Here is a 24,266-nt window from a genome sequence, read left to right as displayed (position 1 = left end):
AACCAAGGATCGCGCTGTAAAACCCAGGGCTACGGGTGTCTCTCGATCCCCACACCTGCCTGTTGTCATATGGGATGAGCACTATACCGGCAGGCCGTGCGTCACTGCTGTGTGATGCCTGTTAAAGCATTCCCCAGCTAAATTTCTCATTTAGAATGCAGCGGCAGAAATTCCGGTTCCGAGCGCGTGCTGGTGAATGCTCCAGAAAGGCCTAATCGTGCAGCTGTTTGCAGAAGAAAGTTAAACTCACTCAATAAAAAAACATGCAGGTAAATAACAACTTAATTTTTCCTTTCACTGGCAAAGATGCAGAGGCGGATTATCTAAAAATGTGGCATTCCCAACGCAAGTGTCTATGGATTGGGTTGCAAGGTGCATCCATCGTCACGGAGACTGGAACGGCGTGACGAGCACAGAAGTAAAAGTGTCTCAGCCCCAAAGCGCGCAGGTGTTTGCCCAGAGATACGACAAATGGCACTAATAGTCCCGAGCACAAGGTGTCATGGCGTTTCAGCTCATATTTGCCGTAATAGTACCTGATTTCCTCTACAACCACAGCCTATTGTGTCTCAGTGGAGAAAATTGATAAGTGCAGTTGTACACAAAGCTACGTCTGTGACGACAACCAAAGCGATCGGAGGTAAAAAAAACTAACTAAATTTCTGCATGTTGACAACAAGCACGACGATGGTGCAAACAATTAAAAATTATTTAACTGAGTTACTAAAGATTGTTAAATACGTATAAATATCACCTTACCCTTTAATAATTAGAGCGATTCCTTGTAGGTGTTAAGTATTGCAACACTCTGTGCAGATGTCCATGACTGAGACATTCTTCCGTCAGGCCTGTCATTATCATACGGAATGGTGCCTTTCTTCAATTGCAAGGAACCTTTATGCATATACCTAGTTTTGTATTTGCTGAATAAAGAGACCAAGCAGCCAAAGTGGTCAACATTAAGTCATATTGATGGCTGCAAATAAATGGCAGAGTTTCGCCTGTTGGGAGCAAAAAGAAAACAACTTACTGCCCACGACTGCCAGGTTGTCAGAAGTCAGTTCCCTCTTCGGAGCTGCTCGCTTCAGCCGCCTGCAGGGCCGCCCCGTCACGCTTCGGCACTGCAGGTTTACAGCACCGAAAACCGCCTTCATCGCCAATTTGCAGAAGATTGAATCTTGAGCGGTTTAAAAAAATAAAGGAGATTTAATGCTACAAATATATTCTTTGGGCAGTCGGACCATCATAGATGGGTGAGTAAAAATTTCAATAGTAAGTACCTAGCGAGAAAACAAAGGTATAAATTTTATCACGCGAACATTCAAACTGGATTAGCGAGCCAGGAATCTTACTGTAAACTATGCATACCATGGAGGCTTGCCAAAATTAAAGATAGTCTCGTTATTAGCCCAGTGATTAATTTCTGGATACGCTATAGTAGATTCTGAGCGATATGAAAAAACTGCACTTTCTTAATAAGTTGCAGTCATGCGGTGGACACTGTCCAAGAATATCAAAGGCATTATGGCCAGGTTTTCATTTTCGAATAAGCCCCGATATTGTCACGAATGACAAATGATGAGGCGGCAAATAACTGAGGAACTAAACGTTTAATGGGGCGAACTTGCGCTCAAAACAAAATAGAAGAAGCTTAGCGTCACAGGCGTCGATGTTGGTGAAACAGCACGATCAAACGCTGGGACGAGACTAACTCAGGCTCGCCACGCGGAGCCTCTTATGTAGACGCGTGGGCTTCTGGCACAATCGGCGTTGAACATCCTTGCCTCAAATTTACCAGAATGCGACGTTACAGAAACAACAAAAAGGTAATTATGTCATATAGCACCTGATACTGTGGTACTAATCGATGACCTAGATGACTTTCATGGAAAACAGTGTACAGTAATGTCAATGGACATTAAGGATTTATACTATTCGCTAGAGAAGGTTCGCTTGATGCAAAGGGTTAGGCAAGTGGTAGAGCTGAACCTGGCAACTTTTCATTCCAAAACAGGTATCGCCGTCGACAGTTTCCTTTCTCTTCTTGATTTATATCTTCAGGCGACAGTTGTTGAATATAACGGTCGTAAATATGTTCAGAGAGATGGTGTATGCATTGACTCTTTTGTGGCACCGATGTTAGCAGAAATCTATCTGAACACCTTAGATAAATCCGTAACTAAAACCCTTAACGAAAATAACTTGAATGGGTGCTTGGTAAAAGGGTACGTTGATGACATTTTTATTTGTGATTTTCGAGAAACGGATGCTCGGTGTTTGGAAGTGATTGTAAAGACAGCAGCTCCGGAGGTTAAGTTTACAACCGAACAACCTGAAAATGGGGTCCTGCAGTTTCTTGATTTACGCATACATGTCGAACAAGCTCTTTGTTAGGAGTACGGGAAAAAAGCCGCAAAAACTGCGCTAAGTAGGAAAAGTTGCCACGCCAAATAAGCAGGGATATTGAAGTCCTTCGTAACGACCGCATTGCGTAAATCGTGCACTCATTTTATGGGTAATGCGGTCAGGGAATAGTAGTCGAGGCTGGAATCTGCAGGGTATGAAGAGGAATCCATCAAAAGGCAGTTAGAAATAAAACTTTAAAATGGACACCAGAAAAGGAAAAACAAAGGAAAAAGATAGCAGTAATTCCGTATTTCCACGGCATTTCCCACAGCCTAAAGGCTTGCGTCAAAAAGTTCGGAGAAGGCGTAGTGTTCTCCTCAGATTTCAAAATGAGCCGGTTGACGCCATTTCTGTCAAACCACAAATGCTGTCAGAAGGCCCATCGGGAACCCTCGGTTCCGTGCAAAGAAAGTGTGGTATATGAAATTCCGTTAACATGCGGTTTCAAGTACGTGGAACAAACCTCGAGATGCCTCAACGATAGGTTATTAGAACACAGGAGAAATGTAAACACGAAAGCGCCGAACTTGGAAATTGCAAAGCACATCGAGGAATGCAACAATTGTACTGCGCACAGGTCAGAAAGGGAAGTTCTACATAAAGAGCGAGATGATATCAAGAGAGTCTTTAAAGAAACGATAAGAATAAAAGCAATGGTAAACTGCATAAGCCAAGCATCAATGGAACTTGAAAACAACTCCAAAAAGTGTCTGAGACTATGAACGAACACATCGATTCGCGAAAAAAAGGAAGGGAAAGGAAGAGGGGAATTAGGGGGACAATAAGTAGTTAAGGTCCGTCGCCGCGGTTTAGAGGTCACCAAGATGTGTTTCCCAAAAGTAGTTTTTCTCTCGTTGTTTTTTTTTTCTATCGAAGGGTACGTGTGGTTTTGGTGCTACTGTTTAGGATAGTCCGGCTATTTTCTTTCAAGGTCACTGCGATGGCCTGCAGTGTATTCGTTTTATGTGTGCTGTCGTCAAAACTTTTATCAAGGTCACTGCCATGTCCCGAGGTGTACTACAGGTAAGGGCCTCCTTTGTCTGTGCGTGCGCTTGATATCTTTTTTGTGTCAAGTGTGTTCTCTCCATTTGGAACTGTTTTCAACAAATGAGATTTCTGCGTAGAGTGTGGTTGGGAAGTGCTTCGTGGGTGGTCGAGAAATAAGCCAGTCAGCTGAGTTTGAGACGTCCATTTCTGTGTCTGTTCCTTCTACTAAAAAGTTTCCAATTTCTTCCACGAAATCTCAAATGATATATGACATGATTAGCTATCAGCGGGATCCGGTCAAAATGGTCCCTGTCCAAATGGTCCCGGTCAAAATGGTTCATGACAAAATGGTCCCGGACAGAATGGTCCCAACCGCCAACCTGGACAAAATATCCCAGCGTGGCATTATTTATTTGCTGTTTTCCGGTTTTTATATTTTATACTTTTGACGAATATTAAAGACTTAAAAAATAATTTGGGAAATAGTCGTGAAACACAACACTAACCCTTTTTTATTTTAACTAAATTACAGTCAAGCGGTTGGGCCAATGTGCAATAAATCAATGTTTATATCCAATGAAAAACGGCACGCAAAAAATGAGGAACAAGCACGAGGGATACAGAGAAACATCGTCGGCATAGTCGAATAATGAACAGGGCTCTGTATCCCCACTTGTAGGCCCTCATTTTATGCGCTTCTTTTTTTCCTCATACGAGGAACTACTGAACGCCGTGGTTGCAGCTGCGGAAGCCACCGCCGGAACATCACTAAATCCAGGTCTTGTCATCAGCGATTTCGAGACTCCTGCTATCAACTCTGCACGTGCTGTGTTCGGAGAAGACGTCACCACAAGAGGATGCTATTTTCATTTTCGCCAAAGCACATGGAGAAAAATTCAAGAGCTGTCTCTAGTGTCCCTTTAAAAAAGAGCGACGTCTTTCGCCTGTTTGATGGCATGATGAATGGACTGGAATTCCTTCCTTTGGACAACATCGCACGTGGCGTCGAGTTTTTGCGGAATACAGCGCGTTCAGAAGCAGGAGATTTGCTTGATACGAACTTCGACAGTATTGTCATCGGTACGTTTCGCAGAGTTCTCACAATGAATAAAACCGTGAGACTCGTGCACCTAAATTTCCTCCGAGGATTCGGAACATGCACGTTGCAACGATGACCGGTGACCGCAGAACTCATATCCTCGCGGAAGCCTGGAACAGGAACATTTAAAGCATAGTTGGGCACCACCATCCCACCATTTGGAGGGCGATCGACGCTCTGCATTCTCAACAATCCTCAGTCACTACGGTTATGACATCGGAAATGGTCATACATCCACCAAAGAAGAGGTCAAAAAGAATATACAAAGAGATGCAGCAGCGGCTTGCAACTTTGTGCACATATTACGTGCAAGGGCTCCGTCCCTTGAACGACTTTTTGAGGGGTGTGGGTCATATTGTCACAAATAAACTGGCGAGAAAACAAAGAATATCTGGAGAAACTGAAACGTTTAATGGGGCGAACTTGTGCCCAAAAATAAAAGGGTACAAAAGATAATAACAGAGAGTCGCGGGCGTCGAAGTCGGCGTAACAGCTGAAACGCTGGGGCGAGACTGTCTCCGCTCGCCTTGCGGAATCCCTTATGTACCCTCGTGGGTTTCTGGATCGTTCGGCGTAGAAGGTTCGGCGCGTAGAACATCCTGACCTCGAACAAGCCCAACATAGTTCTCGAATTTACCAGAACATTACTTTACAGAGTCAACAAAAATGCGCCTCCGCGGCCAGTAATCGAACCTTGGCTTTCAGCGTGGAAAGCACGCGCGATAACCGTTAGACCAGGAGCGCGCTGCCTTCTTGGCCAGCTGCGCTCGCGGCAATATCAATACATTTTTGTATTAGGCCTCTGCTTCAGCAGCGTCGACTTCTTGTCTCTTAAGTGGTCCATCTAATAAATACGCTCATACTTAAGAAATACATTTTTGATTTTTAATATACATTGTTCAGACAGAGCGATGCTGTTTCTGAAAGACGGAACACGGTGGTACGACAGGTTCACCTCAGAAAACCACGTCAAAAACCTGTAGTACGTGTATGATAATAATTTTCATTCCGGATATCATTTTGAAGATCGATAGCGCTAATTTAAAAACAGGTTCTGGTGACAGAAATATATTTATTAGACACGCGGAATGTATCGGTAGAAATCAAGCACCTTTTAGAAATGGAGCTGCCTGCTATAGATAGAAGGGATTAAAAATTTGTTTCAAATGATTATAATGAAAACGTTAATATTATCCTTGAACGTGTGTCGAAATAAATTTCAAAGTACCAAACCATTTTGTCCTATTGAGAGCTCTCAAAGTATTGATAAATTCCCCTAGGACCATTTTTTCCGGGTTGGCACTTGGGACCATTTTGTACGGAACAATTTTGACAGGAACCAGTCTGACCGGGACCATTTTGTCCTACACCCACTATCACCAGCTCGCCTGCACACTCACTGTCTTTTCAACAAAAATGTGTATCAGCGGCCAGGCATCAAGCCTCGGTTTTTCGTGTGGGAGGCAAGCACGGTAACCGTTAGGACACGGGAGCACTGCCAACTAGGCCAACTGCGCGCGCGGCAATATTTCCCGATTTTCAAAACCCGAATGGGTTTTATAAAGCTCAAGTTAGTCCCAATTTTCCTTTGAAAGCCCGCTTACCTGAAAAAGAATGATGCGGTATACACACCACATGGCTACCCCCGCCTAACTCCTTAATACGTTTGTGTTAGTTTAGTAAGTGGGATTAAAGTGCCAGCGCACAAGGCCTTTGCAGCACTTGGAAGCAAATGACTTTGTAGCCTTGAAATGAGAGGCCCTTGGAAGTGAGGGGCAGCACAGCACCCGCTTGTGGCATGCGCCTCTCGCATTCACAGAATTAAGGCTGAACCGCATGCAAGTGATTTAGCGAGCGATGCGATGAGATGAACGATGGAGATTTCCCACTGTCGCTCGTTACGCCGCTTGGTTTCTAGATTTCTAGAAAACGTCGGTCATCGCCTTGATCGCTTGCTCCCGTCGCTTTCATGCGGTTTGCCTCGTTGCGCGGATGACTGAGTGTTAACCAAAAAGGTCGCCATCGCTTGTCTCGTCGCTCGCTTTATGGTTGTTGGAGCTTGCGAAAATGTGAAGCGTGTATTTTATCAAGGGCTTTGTCCTTGCCGACTCTCAGACTGCTTGGAGAACTTTGGGTTCCAGTGAAATACGACCACGTGATTTCTCACTCTACTTACGAAGTGAGGAGGAAGTAGTTTGAAAATCAGTTCATGGTCTCTTCAAGGAAGTTGTTCAAAACACCTTGTTTTCTGTTTTCTTTCTAACTATTCAATGGCGTTTTTTTTCGCTACCTTCATAATAAAGTACTGCCTGAGGTCTAGCAAATAAGCGCAACATATACAAAATTTTGTAAAAAAAGTCAGTGTCCACAGACAAAAAAGGATTCTTTATAGTGAGCAGAACGTAAGGGCGTGAGTCGGTGCATATCAAACATTTTATTGAAAAACCCTAGACCGAGGTATTGACAGACGACGACAAGGAAGAGAACGAGAACGTCTCAAACAACTAAACCTTTATTGAGAACAGGACCCTTTATATAGGGTTGAAAAAAGAAGGAAGAAGAGGGAGCCCTTCTTCACACCACCTTTCTCAATAAGGTACACGACATTGAATCTCTAACAGTGGGGTCAAACCAACGAAACAACTGACGGCACAAAAAATGACACATCATTCACAAAAAAAAAAAACTGCAGGGAAATTACAGATTGCACTGGACCTTCCACTGATGGAGTCCACCATAAAATTGTATTGTTGATTAAAACTTATATAAAAGTAAACGTTTTCTAGTTGACTCCCTCAGTGATGGGTCCGATGCAATATGTGGCTTTCCTGCTTTTTTTGTGTGGATGATGTATTATCCTCGGTGCAGTTGTTTTGTTTGGTTTGGCCCCATTGTTAGAAATCCGGTGTCGTGTGTTTTGTTGAGAAAGGTGATGTGAATAAGGGTTCCCTTTTCTTCCTTCTTTTTTCAACCCTATATATGGGGTCCTGTCCTCAATAGAGATTTAGCTGAGTTTGAGATGTTCTTCTCTTTCTTGTCGTCGTCTGTCAATTCCTCAGTCTCGGGTTTTTCACTAAAGTGTTTCATTCTTTATACTCTTTGCAAGCAACAGACCAATACAGACCCCACTTCTAAAGGCTCACGGCACGCAATATTTCGAGTAGTTTCCGAGGACGAAAATCGAACTTGAATCCGATCACCCGCAGTGGAAGCAAACGGGGTGCAAATTCTAGCGTTAGCACGTAACGGGTGCCTAGCAGTCACAGGTTCCGTAAAGCACACCGCCACCCTATTTGTAGAACACAAGCCTTGCCCACCGATCCACGAGATGAAGCTCCCTGATACACTTACCAAGTCTGCCTTCCCCTTCTCGCGCCTTCGGTGGCACGTTTGCCTCTGGGTGCGTTCCTGCAATTCGACTGCTCGCTCAGTGTCCACGTCGGTTTCGGAACTTGGCAAAAACTCGAGGGTCATCCAATGCACAAGGCACTTGTGCGACAAGGAGCCGCACACGTTCGCTTTCACGCTGCCTGCAGACACAAGAATACGTCATAAACGCTCCGAAAAGAAAGGACTGAAAAAAGTGAAAGCCGTTTACAACTTCCTGTAACGCCGAATTGGAGCGCAGCTCTTGAGGAGGAGGAGTGGAGGGTATATTCCTCCTCCTCCCTCGTGATCATGCCTGCTAGTCCTCCTCCCCTCCTGCTCCCCCTCCCTCTCCTTTACCACCTCCTCGTCCTTCAAGCTCCTCCCCTCGCCTCCGCCTCCTCGTCTCTCCTCCCCCCCTCCTCCACCTTCGTACTGCTTTCCTCCTCGCCGCTGAAGTCATGTGACCCCCTCCCCCCGAGGTCACGTGACCCCCCCGAACCAGACAATGAGGGGAGGAGGAGGAGGCGGAGGAGGAGGGCAGAGGTCCGGGGGGTCACGTGACCTCGAGGGGACGGGATCACATGACCTTGGGCGGGCCGTCACGTGACTTCGGCGGGGGGAGAGGAGTCACCCCCCGGGGTCACGTGACCTTGGCGGGGGAGGAGGGGGAGGAGGAGGAGCGGGGGGGAGGAGGAGGGGGAGGGGCGACGCCGACGCCGACGCCAACGCCGACGCCGACGCCCCACAGGCTGGAAACGGGTCATGTGACCCCCTCCCCCCGAGGTCACGTGACCCGCCCGGACCATACTACACAATGAGGGGAGGAGGAGAAGGAGGGGAAGAGGAGGTGGAGGGGAGGAGGAGGGGGAGGAGGAGGGGCGCGGTTACGCCGACGCCGACGCCGACGCCGACGCCGACGGCGACGGCGACGCCGACGGCGACGCCAACGGCGACGCCGACGCCGCTCAGGCTAGAAACGGGCCCCTAAGAGCTGCGCTCTAAAAGTAAAACGAATGTACGAGCACTTACCAATGAGGCTCAAATCCACAGTTGGCTCCGTGGGCACGCCGGCGCCTGGGACACTTTTTCTCTCCAAGAACGCAATAACGGTCGTCGATGAAGTTTTTCACTCGCTTCGTTTTAAGTTTGTTACGATGGCGATGGCGATGCGGCGATGTTCGTTGGTTCGACCACAGTGGTTCCGACGAAACTCATTTGACGCAACGTGAATGTGCTTGTTATAGTCGACTTACATTTGAACTTTCAAAAGTAAAAATTAACTGTTTTAACATTTATATAATTATTTCCAATAAAGCATGTTGGAGTGCATTGTGAACTAAACTGAAGCTTGCCCTACTTAGCTTCGTTTTATTGTAACATGACGGCGACCATCGTTGTCCCATGTGCCGTGCTCGACCTATTTGCTGTGCATTGGTTGTCCCGATATCCACCTCCTGCGATCCACATCAGCCGCAGGCATGCTGTCTAAGTATTATGCACCCGCCGGAAAGAATGTCCTGTCTTCTCGGAAGCAAGGCCCCCACTAGGGCTGTTTGGACCGTGGCTCGGACGAACTCGGCACCCACGAACCGTGTCCGCGAGCTTCACGTCGTTTGCTTGGTTCCTTTACGTTTTCGGCGACGAATCTCCAGCCCTGGAATCATCCCCACAGGACCTAGTTGGTAAAAAACAATCTACGACAACGCGGCGTCTTTTGATTGCGATTACTACGATCAGTAACTTAAAGCCTCAGTCTTCGACGTGAATGCTTTTTGGTTCTCGTATGACACTAACTGTCAAAGCGATGTTTTGAAGTTGTAGCGTAGCATAGTGGTAACGCTTCTGACTCATACGCCGCGGTCGCGGGTTCCATTCCCAAGGTGGGTTTGCTTTTTTTTCAAATATTTTGTTCTTTTGAGACATTTTGCCATATTCACATTTCTTTTTTATGATTAACACTGAAAAAAAGAAGAAAAAGAAAACACGAATGTTTTTGACGAAACATCGCTCAGCTAAATGGTATGGGGCTTTCTTTCCGGAGTTTCTGGGGTTAACGGGGCTTGGGTGGCATTCTGGTTTATGCAAAGCGTTTGTTTTCTGTCCTGGTATATTTCCCTGTGTAGACCCAGACCGCTAAACCGTTTATTGAACATCTGGTACGTTTCCTGGTTTATGCAAACCGTTTTTCAGATTCCAGGTTCGTTTTTCATATGTAATCATACCGTTCTTGTCTTTTTCGGTAGGACTTTTTATAAAGATCTGTGAGTATTCCCTTTTTTTACTTGTGATATATATATATATATATTCGTTTACTTCTCTGTTTTATACAGAAACTACAATCGCATATATATTTTATTGCGTGGTGCACTTTTATGTGATATTTTTATTTTCTTGTTCCTAATTTGCTTTAAATTCCTCAAAATCAGGTGTAATAAAACATTTCCGTTTTTCGCGAGTCAACGGCCTTATCGCTTTAGTTATGCGTCTTCGCAGGTATAACGAACTGATAAACAGCCACAGTTTTCCCGCTTATCGGTAGAGTGACCGGGTGACCGCTGTGACGACCTGGTTCACCGGTTTAGCGCACCGGGTTACCACTTTGCTTTCCTGGAATTCCGGTAATGCCCGGTACGACCGGAGCCACGGTCCGGTACACCAGATAGGGCCACCGCTATCAAGCTTCCGGGGCTTCGTTCTAAATAAACCGGTCTCGGTATAACTACTCGGACCACCGGTACGGTGCTACCGGGCCTCCGGTTTAAATATATGTACCGATATGGACCGGTACGATCCTGTATAACTTTATATGGGTTTTTTTCAGTAGAGAGCCCACCCGTTCCCGCCGCTTCGTGGCGACAGTCTGCGGCGGCTCATTACAAAAATGTTAACCCACCTGTCCCACCCGTGCACGTCACTTCGCGGATACATTCTGGGGCGGCTCAGTACAAAGAAAAAAAAAAGAGAAGCTAATATAGGCAAGCTAATCTGAGCTGTCTATGAAACATCGCGTGTCGATGAAACGTCGTTCGATGAATGAATGGCGACTGCCGGTGGAGTTTCGTGGAAATAATTCTGCCGGCTGCTAAGAGAATATACACTAAGACTCACACCGGTTCTTGTTTGCTTAGTAATCTTCTCGGTTGTGTAACAGATTTTATACCTTTTCACATATCACTGATTGCTTGCAAGTTCGCAGTTGTTTACGGAATAGGCTGTCTACTCAACTTCTAGGAGATTTGAAAACAATCTCGTGTGTCCGTTTAACTGTTTTTTTTTTCAATCACCTGGGCGCATACATTTTTTAAGGGTTTCCTCTGTGTCTTAAATAGGTTTATGAAGTTAGTTATGAAGCGGGTGCATAAAGTGGTGTGACGGTGCACCTCTGAATCGGGTGCATCTTTGTTTCCTTTGAACTGAGTGGGTGTAGAAAGAGGTGTAACAGTACGCTATTGAACGGGGTGCTCTTGTGTTTCGTTTGAGGGCAGTAGGTGTAGGAAGGGAAGTAATGGTACACTATTGGGCGGGGCGCATCTGTGTCCCTTTTGAGTGAGGCGGGTTTACGAAGCGGTGCGATGGTACACCTTCGAATGGGATGCATTTTATTCCCTTTCATTTCATTGGGTGTAGAAAGAGGTGTAGCCGCACACCATTGAATGTGGTGCACATGTGTTCCCCTCGAGTAAGATTTGCGTTGAAAAAGGTGTACATGTGCGCCACACCAACGGATGTGCGCATACACCCATATTTGGGGGGTACAAATATTCCCCCAAAGGGTGTAGCATATGTGAAAAGCTCGTACAGCCCCTATGGGTGTATCCCATGACACCCTTTTTTTTAGAGTGTGTACCTTGCCTCCCGATGTAGGCAATTGGCACACCGTCTGTCGACTTTGTTTCGCCTTTTGTGCCATGGACCTTCCAAGAAGAAATAATTGTAGCCTTGGAAAAATAAAGATGATTGATTGATTGATCTAGGTTTTAGTTTCGTTCCGGTTTGGTCAAAAATAAAGGTTTTGATTCAAATTTCGGTTCAGATTTTTTTCGACAGGCTACACTCTAAGAAAAAAATGGTCTCAAAGGAACAACGGGAGCATTTAAACTTCTGAACTCCCATTTGCTCCCCGAAAAAAACAAAAAAAAAACAACATCTGGTTCGAGCTAGCGGCCGTACTCAAATGCTGAGGACTAATCGCATTCGACCAGGGGTAACCAAGAGGCGTGCTCGAGCAATAGCGGCCATTAGGCCTCCTAAGACAGGGTGCACCTCTATGTTTTAGTCCCCCGAACGCGCGGACGAAATGGCGGCGTCTGCTGCATCGCCAATGGCCAGCGTCAGTGACGCACTTACTCTTTAGGAACGCAGGAGGATGTATCCCCAGACAATCGTAGTATCAACAATTGCAGGAGGAGGCATCTTTAAGGGCTGGAGCTGACTTCATAACGATAACAGCCTCTGTTCCTGCCAACATTACTAGAACAAATCAGTTGGGAAACTGCCATAGACCCGGCATTGAAAAAGTGGTTCGATCCGTACTCAAGAACCGAAGAAATGGCAATCGCAACGCCACCATTTCTATCTGATTGGCGACTCGGGGACTGCATGGCTGCACGTATCGGTTTTAAAGCCCCTCTATTCTGGGAAAAGTGGTCCCATTCCTTGAACAAGCCGCCGCGCAAACTATTGGCCATTCGTCACGTGCCATACTGCTTTCAGTTCTGGACTTCCGGTCGCCATTACTTTCCTAAGTTGTTGCTAAACCGCAGCTAACGGGCTGCCGCGTCTGGGGAAAAGTCGGCCGGAGAGCCTTTCATTGTTCCCTCTGGGACGGAAAATGAGCCTCGGAGGAAGACCCTGCATCACCGAATCGGTGGAAAAGGTTTCAACCCGACGGGAGCTGCAGAGTTATGCGATGTATGTGCTCTGATTAAAGCTCACCAGAATGCAAAAAGACAGCTGTTTAGAGCGAGTTATACGCTCCATTCCACAGTAAGCACGAGCGATGTAATAGCGATCACAACGCTGCCGACTTGGCATGCACGGACGCCTGTGCTGTGGCAGAAGCGTCGTTCAAAACGGCCTGCTTCTGCTCGTCTTTGGAGCATCGGCGTCGCTCCCACATACCGGTGCGTGCGGAGGTGCGGAGTACGCTCGCCCGACAAGTGTGGCGTACCCCTACTGAAAAAAACAAACAAAAAAAAAAAAACATTTGGCGCCTATATAAAAGTAAACGTGTTCATACCGGTAACAGTTTAGCCATACCGGTCACCAGTTTGTCGAAGGGGTCACCTGTATGGTCAAAGGGGTCCCCGAATGAGACATAGCGGCGATCTATTTGGGCAAACAGGTCACTCTTTTGGCAAACGGGTCACTCGTCTGATGAAGTGGGCCACTCGTTCGAGCAAAGTTGTCGCACGCTTGCTCAAACCGGCGACCATGTTGCACAGACGGGTGACCGGTGACCGGCGAACTGTACCGGTTTAATCAATCGGCTCTCCGCAGCTAGTTTAATACTGAACGTAGTGATCGGCGGCATGGGCGCGCGCCTATTTCAGCCGTGCAAGCCTGCCTTCGGAAAGCCGCGGGAGCGCCGGTTTATCGGTTTACAATCGTCCGCGTAATGCAAGTAATGGTATTTATATTTTGATTGCGCTGATGTTCTCTTACACTGCAACTGCAATAAGCGATTTTTTTATACGTAAAAGTGCGACGTTGACGAGCCGATATTTTTGACAGAACTTTAAAATTTTGGCGTTCTTTGTTGCCTCAATTTACTTATTCGGCTCGAACCTCTCGCGCAGAGGACGCGACCGCGTGAAAGAATATATTTCTAGACTCCATTTCACCTCAATTCAAAACTCAACGAAGGTAACGCGCAAACACGTGGCTGCAAGAACATCGAGCATTGCGAGAGCAGGTCTGCCGTTGCAGCAGTCAAATTACGAGCTCGCGCTGGGTGCTTTTCTGGCTCGGGCGCAAGCCGAGCTTCTGACCGACGTCATTTCCAGCGTTCCAGCGTGCTGAAATGCGCGCGTTTCACCTGCTTTCCGAGGCTGCAAACGCGACGTTCAGTGGCACATCGAAGAGAGGAGAAAAGCGCGTGTACAGCGGTTGGTGCACCCTCTCACCTAGCATTGACTGCATAGCCACAAAAAGCCAACAGCAAGTGTTTTTTTGTTTTTTTTTTTAATAGTATGCATGAGGAGAGGGTTGGGGGGACGGGGGTGTCCGGTGTCCTACGCCTTGACCTCGCCGTCGCCCCCTTCCTCCTCTCTGGTCAGCTCTGTCACGTGACCAGAGAGAGAGGGGAGGACACGCTACACGGTGATAAGCATAGCCAGATCCGGCAGCGCGCGCGTTGGCAGTCGCTTTTTCCTTTGTCTGCTTGTTGTCCGTTGCAACTTCATTTGTCTTGCCTGCTTCGATCTGCCGCCTTTCCTTGCGGTGTTATAAGGATGTCTCTCAACAATGTATGGGATGTGCACCAAATGTTCGAAAAGTACTACGCGTATATCGGCAACAAGCGATTCTTCAAAGAAGTCAGGAATTCTTGCGATTTGGCTGGGTTCGGCAAATGACAGCTTGTGCGCCGCATCGTGTTGAAACTTCAAGGAGCCTTCCTTCTCGTTTTAGTGTTCGTGTGGTTGTCCTGCTTTGACCGTGTCGACATTCATCTTGGATTACGTCTGTCAGGTCCGCTGTTATTATGGTAAGTGCATTCCTAGCTACTTGTTGGCAACGATTGACGGTTCTTCTCCGGGTACACGTCGAGATTATCTATAGAATTATGCAGCGTCTGTTCTCGCGGCAGCCGGGAGAGCAATTGTTCCGAAAGTATTCCATTATAGTCTAGAATTACTTCAGTTCTTGTTTGCTTTGCAATCTTCTAAGTTGTATAAAAAAGCTTGGAGTGCCTCTTCACATTTCACAGATCGCTTTCACGTTTGTACTTGTCTACGGAATAGGCTGTAATAAACTTTTCTGAGAATTTAAATCATTTTTTGTGTCTGTATTTCTGCCCACTTGCAAGCACCTGCGCGAGCACATTTTTTCTACGTGTTTCCTCCGTTATAAATAGCTTATGAGTTTCGGGATGTCTTAAATAAGTTTAAGATAACCAACCTGCCGGACGATACCCATATAGGGCTAGCAAATAATTTGCCTATTCGAATGGCGCATTCAAATGTGTGGTCGCGTGGCTGGTCGAACGGGCACCCGTATCGAACGAGCACCCGTTTCAAACGGGCACCCGTATCAAACGGGTAACCGTATCACGTTTGATCCAAACAGATCGACAAGTTTGACACCCGTTTGAATTTCAAATGTTTTTTTTTTTTTTTTTTTAGTAGGGACGTTTTCGCATATTATGCTTTGTTTCGCACAAAGTTCATAAGCTTGCAATGCTTTCGCGGCTGCGGACGCAAGGATGTAGATGTATCTATACCCTGATTCAAAATAAGTGAAAGCGAAGCCAGTGTGACAAGCGCGAGTATGCTGTCTCTCCTGACATCAAAAATAAGTAGTGAATAATCTGAAATCGTGGAGAATATAATTGCAATTTGGCGGTTTCATATGAAACAAAAAACGATTTGCTATTCCTGTGAAGCCGAAGTGGCGGACAGGAAACCCCCGAGACACTGACCGATAATGCAAAGCGGTAGGGACGATTGGAACGATTATCTAAAGCACCTTTATGATCCACGGTTGTACGAACAGATCTAGAGCGGCTTCAGGGCTGTCGGATGCGACTGCGGGCTCTAAATGAGATCATTGCCTTATATGACGAAAAAGTCCACACGACCGGCACCGCGCTGCTCCAACTGACCGAAACGTCGAGACTCTTGGGAACGTCCAGAGGGCGCCTCGTCGCAAACCGGAAGTTAGAGGTGGGTTAAGGAGGGTTCTTTGAGGGAGGAGGGAAGAGAATACGCAACTTTTCCCAGACACAAGGGCTTTTATCTGTTCAAGTCATGTCGAGTCACGCAAGGGCCGGTGGCGCCATCGCCTGCCATTTCACAGTAGCAATATAAATAAACATTCATGTTTGACTAGTCGCTAAAGGGTGGCGCTGTTATCGTATTCAGTTTGGTTTCGGTGGACTTGGGTGGTCCAGGTTTGAAGGGTGATACCCCCAACTAAGTGTTTTAGTAAAGTTGTTTCCAGCACGCCGTGGAAGCCAGCGCCAACGTTACTAGGTTACCTCAGTTGTGGAACTCACGCGGAAGTGGGTGGCTTTCCTCAGTCACTTCAGTCCACCTGCCGGCGTTTGAAGCGCCATCTAGATTTTCGCTTCATAACTGAGTTTTGCATAGAGCAGAGTTGGAACGCAATCTAGACGCTGTGCTGCGAAACGTACGTATTCCATAAAATACGCTGCAGTTACCACAGTGGCCGTCCGGCGCGTCCAACGATGAGAGGGGAGTCGTGGTGAGTGAGTGGGGGTATAATGCCTGTGCAAGCAGCATCTATGAGCAGTTTTGTAAGTGAGCCAATATACTAACGTTAGCCAGACCTGCCATGAGCGCGGCCATCGTTTATGCATTGGCCATGCGTCTTTTAACCGCTGTCCTCGCGTCCTTCCCCTTTGCACTATTATGAAACGTGCTTTGGAAGCGTTTACATTTTCTTTCTGGTTTAACGCTGAGGAAAATAACTACGTAGCACGTGATGAAAACGTTTCCAAAGGCAAAAGGTTAATTCCTTTTTCTGTTTTTTTTTTATTTTTTTAAATATGTTTCCTTCTCTCACAAGGAACGATGCGGTTGCAACGGAGCCAGCATGCTCAAAGTGGGATTGTCTATACAGGGAAGCGAGAACATTGCTGCGGGGAGGCTATGGGGACTGCCAGCACTGTGGCGAATAATTACTGTATGTACCGTTACTTCTTAGTAAGAGGTAAATTCCTCGTAATGTTTAGCAACAATATTGCAGAACAATACTTGTGCGAAAGCAGCACAATATTTGTGACATCGTTCACGGTCGAGATGGTCCCTGACAAAACAACTTCTTTCAAATTATCCGAATAAAAGGCGCGTAGATAGCCTTTAGGGGATGCGATTGGATAAGCGGGACAGTAATGAAGAAAAAATATTGCATTTGCGCCGCGTGTGCGTTATGCGTGTGTCTCATCTGCGTTCTAATTGTTTGTCTATGTTAAATGCATATTACGTGTACAAATATGGAATAAGCGCTCTTTAGATGTGAATGAAATTAGCGTGAAAACGATCCATCCCAGTGATAGTTATGTTTTATCAATTTTAAATTTGCCGTGGGCTAGTGCCACCTGGGTCTGTAAGGGCGCAATTCAGGAATGAATAAGGTAAGGGCGCAACATTTTGTTCCCGTGGCTTAAATGCAAAAGTGCAAAAGTCCCGGTGACTCAACTTCGAGGGACAAACGGGAGGGGCGAAAATATTGCTTCCCTTTCCTTTAGTCCCCAAGGAACTAATGGCGGCGTCAGCGCATTTGGTCCCCGGAAGGACTAAATACAGCTCCCTTTTTTCTTAGTATGTAGTCGTAGCAAACATGGCGGTCAGCTTTTCCTATGTTCCCAATAAATTGCTCATCTAAATGAAAAGAAGCGAGCTTACCCAAAAATCGGATATTGCATTCTTACGGCTTCTTATAAGAACGTTTAATTCTTATGGCTATTGTAGCTCTGTCAACCTGATTTGTGAAAAACAACCCTTTGTACGTACTGGCGCAATGTTATTCGTAAAGGACTTTAGGAAATATAATATAAGGTGTCCGCCCGAAAAATGTACGTATTTTGTCTTCACCACAAAAATAAACCAAGCATCCCCAAATGATTATCCGCCGAATTGTAGCGCTAGCGTTCCGGACCGTACGCCAAAGTTTCAGATCTAACCGTTACCTCATTCAAAATTTATATTTAGTTTGCTGAAAATTTTAATGGGAAAATTGCGCACTCAAATGCATGGAGCTGAATGGCGCCCGTTAGTGAAAACGGGCGAAACCGTAGGTAAATATTTTCCCATTTAAATTTTCAGATAATCATATAACTTTTCAATGAGAAAAGAGTTGGTTCTGAAATATTAGGAAGTTTCAAGGAACCGTTCTTACACATCTCATACGGGACGATAGGTACTCCGGTACGAACTGCCCATATGTGCGACTAGTGCGGTACCGCATGTTCAGTTCGTACAGGAGTGCCATCGCAACATATCGGAAGTGTAAAAAAGGTTCCCTTAAACTCCCTATTGGCATATGGTTCGAACCACTAAAGCTACATTTGGGTGGAGGATGAGAGTTTGGAGATGCGTATGGCTTATTTTGTAATAAAAAAGAACATAAAAAAAAAACTGTGTTCGTTTTTTGCGGACTCGTTTTACAAACTGGCAAAGCATTTACTATTCCCGGTTAATTTGAACGTATCGTAGCAGAGGGCGCGCAAGCTGCCTTTTGGATCGAGAATATGTGTCAACTCCGAAATCTTTTTTATTGCCTTTTTAAAATCACAATAGACAATACTGAAGATGGCAGTTTTGTACAATTCAAAAGTTGAGACAAGTGCAATGTTCTGACTTAAATATTTCACGTTAAACCAAAGATTGAGAATGCCACGGCGCCTATATTAAGCGTACACTTTATAGTGACTGAGAACTTAAGAAACTTCGGGCGTGGCTCACTGTGTTCACGCTTTGTGCTTCGTGATTTGCTGTTTTTCCTCGCTATCGGCTGATGCTGCAACCTCATTGGCGTCTAAGCGATAATAAGATGCCAGGCACTTTTCACATCTTGCGTTTTTTAAAGTGTCAGTGAGTATAAGTACCACTGGAGCTTTTGTACACACGAATCAAAAGTTCACACACCAATAAATGTTTCGCCCTTTTGCAAGCAGAATTAAATATGTATGTTAAAGCAAGTAGGGAGGTGAGCTGGTATTGAAAAGCATGTTAACTATGGAGCAAGGAGACAAAAAGGGATGGACATACACGAAGCTCCGAAGACACGAAGCTCCGGAGCTTTGTGTCTGTCCGTCACTTTTTGCACCCTCACTCCAGGGTTAAAAATACTAAAGAGTTAGACAAAGAGGACGGACAGGACAGACATCTTTTGAGTTTCAGCTCAATTCAACCATGCCCTTTCCTAATATGACATTTATCCTTTAGCTCGTTTGCGCAAAAATATAGTACATATATGTCTCAGATTTATTTGATCGTTGCCTGCAGAAATGTTTCATAGTTTTACTTATAGTAATACACAACGCAAGCATCATTTTTGATTCTCCCGAAACGCCCACTATCAGTTTGGTGCTATGCACATTCCTCAAAAATTAAGAACCTAAACGAATTAACAATTGCGGTATAGGTCTCCCTGCAAGTAGTTTTCCTAAAATTGCTTATTAAATATTGAATGATCCATCATTCATAGTGTTATGCTCGCAATTTTTCGTTCTTACTAATTCAACACCAGCATAACTTTTGAATTTGATTGCTTTGGGTACGAAACATGTGTATATTTATTTATAACAATGTCATATCATTTTCGCTCCTTCGGGTAATCAGAATCATATTAAATTAAATGATTTACTTTACATCGTGGTATCTAATGATTCAATGTAATTTTTCAGAGAAGTGGACTTTATTTATATTTTCTTTTTAGCAGAAATATATCGGAAGCTGAACTACCTCTGATGCATCCTCGAGAGTTCCCTCCTGCACTGGCCTGACTGCAGTTGCTGTGGTGGCCAGACAGAAATCGATGCAACTTAACAGAAGTGGGCACGCTCCACACTGCAGACACACGGGCATCGTTCTTGTTTTCACTGCGAGGCTTGGTTGTTCGAGCGTCTCGAATCTTTACGACACAATTCAACGTAAAAAATTAATCTACGGTTCTTGCTGGGTTATTGGTATACAGTCATCACTTTTAGTATTTATAGCCTAATTTATAAATACATAGCTGGCACTTCCGATGTTAGGAAAGTACTATTTAGCACGAAGAGCTACTGCCTTTTCTTATTAAACAATAAAAAATGGCCTCTTTAATCGAAATAAATTATCTCCCAGAAACTCTGATAAAGCACTGGTAACTTTGCCAATTTGGCTTTAGAAACGTGCATTTTCTAAATAATCGTAATGTTTTTTTTGTTTTTTTTTTATAGAAGTATTTAAAAAAAATTTTGATTTCTAAATATTTAGAGCCGTATTTGCCCGAGTAATAGCCGCGCTATTTTTAACCGAAACCTGTGTGTCTGCTTTCCCGCGTAGCATGGGGATAGCGAATCACCTCGATCGGCAGAAAAATAGGGAATTGTAGTAGATCGTTCCCGCAGCCCGCTAAGCACACGGATAGCGCTCCATAATACGCCACGAGACCTTGAACTATGCAGACAAGGCTGGCGGCGCGCATGCGCAGCTGTGGTGTTTTCTTCGGGGATACCGTGGCGGAGGAGAAAAACTATCTACTACAACTCCATAATGGTAGCAATTTACGAGACAGAGATAACGTTTTTCACGCGAAAATGCTATCTGCTCAGATTGCATTTTTAAGGAGAATCGCGTTCTCGACCCTGTTATTCCTTACGTTTTTTTTTTCTTCTTCTTTGTGCAGAACGCGATGGTTGGCTGTATCTATGTTCTGCAAGAAAGTAGACGCATGGGCCTTGTTCGTAAGCAATGCAGCTATTACTTGAGCGTACACGGAATTTAGAAAACCCAACATGAGACCGCATTGTGCAGTATAAAAACATACAATAATCTAATGAAAATAAAAATGAATATCATAATATTATTTCAACGCAATCATCAAATGTGTTCTTGTTTACATTCTTGACTTTGCAATACAATTTAAAATTAATTTCAAATGCGCTAATACTTCTATAATATATAATTCTCCAAATGCAGCGAAAGGTAGTGCTCAACCTTGCTAAAGTAACTACGTATATGATTCGCTTGATAAGCGTATACAGTTGCCGTGACGTATACATATAGAATATACAGTTACTCTAGTCTAGAGTAACAACATGACTCCGTCATTTGGTAAATCTAGTAATCGCTAGTCACTGCATCTACGCAGGGACACGAGTTCAACTGGTCCATATCGTTTCGTCAAGAACTGTCCGGTCTAGATATGCGCAATATTTTCCTTTCTTTTTATCACATTGCTGTTGCGTGTTTTTTTATATTTTATTATTGCAGCATTATACTTGAACTCTGAATGCGCCTTCTACTACTGCATTGTGTGGTAAATCTTCAATGAATTTTTATATTAATTTTTATGCTGTCATCATCTATGACTGTCGCTAGAGTTTCATTATTTGAAGAGTAATGTCGTCTTTCTGTATAATTTTTTTATTGTTACACATTCTTGAAAGTTGTTTTAAGTGTAAGTTACTCAACATGACCAATAGACGTTTACAATAAAGGCTCCAGGGAGATTTCACCTCTGACAATGCTGGCGCCGCCGCGCGTGCTTCGTGTTTTCGGCATGCTATGGTGGTGAGATTTACCAGTCGCCCAGCAAGGCCAACGCGCAGCTGCCTATGACATTAATTTCTTTAAAAAAAATTAGCTTTTAGTAATCAAATTTTACCTTCAGTCGTCTTTTTTTTTTTTTTTTACTACAACTTTTGTTTTTTTAGCATGGTTGCGACCGCAGTCAGTGCCTGAATAGTTTTAATAAGCCTTGTTTTTCATCGCGAGTCAAGAAGCCCTTGCGTCTAGTTTTGCTCCAATTTCGAAATGGAACACTCACACGCATAAAATTAGCACCGTTTCGCACACTTTCGGTCGGTTGAGACTTTTAGGTCAAGTTTGTTAGCAATGGCTGTGTCATTTGTGACTGCAACGAACCCTTTTTGTGCAATACGCTATGACGAGTGCATGAGACTCCCAACAGAAATGGTGATCGGTACCGCGACAACTGCTGCTCCGCCGCCGTTATCTGTTTTCGCCCTGCCTCCAAACCGGGGGGGGGGGGGGGTTGAAATTTTTAGGCATAGCGGTAAAAGAACAGGCGACGTCTGATGGACAAAAGCTCTAGGAGTTTCCATTCTCCAGATATAAAACTTGCCAAACTAAACTCAGGAACAAAAAAAAAAAGAAAAATACGCGATACGTTGTTCTGGGCCGACGTTGAATTAAATACTACGCCACCTTGCTGCCAGTACAAATCTCACCACATTCTTCAACTGCAATGATGGAAGCAATGTCACTACTGCCGAGAGACAGCAACAAAGTGATATGCTTTCGAGATTACACGGACCATATCAACATTCAGGAATGCTAGTCTTAACGCGTTCTATGTATTGTTCGCACCCCGCGCAAGTTCGCGTTCCACACACAAACACACACACACACAAACAGACAAACTAAAGGCTACATATCACCAATAACTTGAACATGAGCAAATATATGTACGCAAGATAAGAAACGTGCGACGTTCGAATCCGTAAACGCTCGAAAAGCACCAGCGTAGGTGAGGTAAATAAACAGGGAGCATAGACGTTTCTGCCGTCTTGAATCCGCACTATGACCTGCCGCTCGGGCGGATTGGTATTTTTCTTGAGTGTCCTGGTTTACCCTCCCGACAGGTGACAGCCAACAATAACGCTACACATAAAAAATGAATTGGCAGAGTGGAGACCGCGGAGACCACGCCAACGCCAGCCCACGGCGCCATGTTTGTGGGAGGATTGCACAATCGCATGCAATCACGAGCGGCATGCCATGTGCGTAGACAGGAAGCGGACTTCCTAGTCGGAGGGAGCGGAAACCTCAGTGTGGCTATGCCGCGTGGTCCGGGGCTATGGCGGAGCCGCACTTGCGAAGCTCTGAAAGTTAAGCAGAATTTACAAAAAAAAAAAAAAGTTTTTTATGATGTTGGTGTTTGAGCCTTTAAGGAATATTACTTACTATTTCCCCTGCATTATTGGAAGTACCATCGGGTTCAAGTGAAATGAGAACGTTGGAGCGACTGGTAGTCAGCACACGCTGCGCCTCCTGGAAGCCTCTCGACAATGATCAAACTGAGCTGTAGAGAGTAGGGAGCGGCGAGGGTGTGCGTCATACTCCAATGTGCATGAACCTAGACTGGCACAGGCCAAGCTTCGACGCTGCGCCGGTGGTACGCTGAAAGTTCCGTCACTGTTCGCATTTCATTCGAACCCTATAGTACAGGGAGTTGCAAAAATATATTTACAGGTTTTTTCTCACCGCAAAAATAAACTATGCATGACCGAACACTCAATCAACGCCGGAAGGTAGCGCTAGAGGTCCGAACCAGATCCTAAAGTTACAGCACGAACCCATATTTTATTTAACAGTCATAAGTGATTTTCTGGAAATTCCAATGGGAAAATGGGGCTCATTTTCTCCCGTCTTCTGTTTCTGGCGTATAGAGCACCATGTAATCGAGAGTCTGTCGTCCACCATTTTCCCATTGAGATTTTCATAAAACCATTTATAATTTTTGAATAAAATATCGGTTCGCACTGAAACTTTTGCATCTGGTTCGGACCTCCAGCCTTCGGGCGGAGAATGAGCGGTGATACGATGAGTATTCGCAACTCCAACGCCCAACAGGTGGCGGGCCGGTTGTTCCAAGATGGCGGAAGAGATGGGGATAGATTCTCCAGGATTTCTCGTGCGCCTGCTCACTGACGGCGGTCAGCGTGCTAAAAAGAATGTCTTTATCTACAAATGCAAAGCGGTTAGGGAGGGATTATATTACAGGTGACGGAGATGTTGATGCAAGTTAGAAATACGAGCATGCTGTTATTTAGAAAGTTGCAGAAACCTCAACTTGCGAAGCTTTGTGGCGGGCGAGCGCGTTTTAGGCACCGGCCACGTCCCTGTTTGTGGTAGAATATGTTTGAGGGTGATGAAGATATCGTGTTTGCGCTTTGCCTGGCTATTAGTGCTCTGAAAAGTGGGCCGCGAACGATGACCGCTAAGCTTCGGAAGGCCAGCGTTCACAGTAGCGGCGTCTTCGTGTCACAGGCTCACAACTCGCTGCTCACCGTCTTTGTTTTGGTGTATTGCAACACGTGACCAAACTACTCTATGGTTATTGACAGAAAGTTTGCTACCGCAGGCTACCGTGCGGTGTAGCATTACAACCGGAAGCTGGCGCTGCGCCTTTGAAGCACAATTTTCAGCGCGGGCCAGGAACGTTGCCGTGCTTTTCTCTCTAAAAAACAAAAAAACGGTTGTAATCCTTGCGCTCCTTGTCACATATACGACACTACAAAACTTCAGTTCGCCGTGCAGCGCACTGACGCCAAACCGACGGCCCCAACTTTTATGAGAGGCTTGATGACGGTGCGGTATAAGATATTAAAGAGTTAAGGAACGCATCACAGAGTACATAAAAAAACAACCACCGAGGTTTTGAAGCAGGGCCAAGAAAACCCCGATTACATTTTTTAGAGCGCAGCTCTTAG

At 45.2% G+C, this 24,266-nt stretch overlaps 1 protein-coding gene across 1 annotated transcript in view; it reads right to left on the bottom strand.

The window, feature by feature from the left end:
• Positions 1–19,632, bottom strand: part of LOC120841075 — a 34,337-nt gene extending 14,705 nt beyond the window's left edge. The window contains exon 1 of the mRNA XM_040211901.1: positions 19,510–19,632. Coding sequence (XP_040067835.1) covers positions 19,510–19,632 — 123 coding nt within the window. The remainder of the gene's footprint in view (positions 1–19,509) is intronic.
• Between the last annotated feature and the right edge of the window lie 4,634 nt (positions 19,633–24,266).

This window comes from Ixodes scapularis, unplaced genomic scaffold (assembly GCF_016920785.2).
Source record: "Ixodes scapularis isolate PalLabHiFi unplaced genomic scaffold, ASM1692078v2 PGA_scaffold5__190_contigs__length_132052651, whole genome shotgun sequence".
In the NCBI taxonomy this organism is placed as follows: domain Eukaryota; kingdom Metazoa; phylum Arthropoda; class Arachnida; order Ixodida; family Ixodidae; genus Ixodes; species Ixodes scapularis.
Note: the sequence above shows the minus strand (reverse complement) of the source record. Positions and strands in the feature narration are given on the sequence as shown.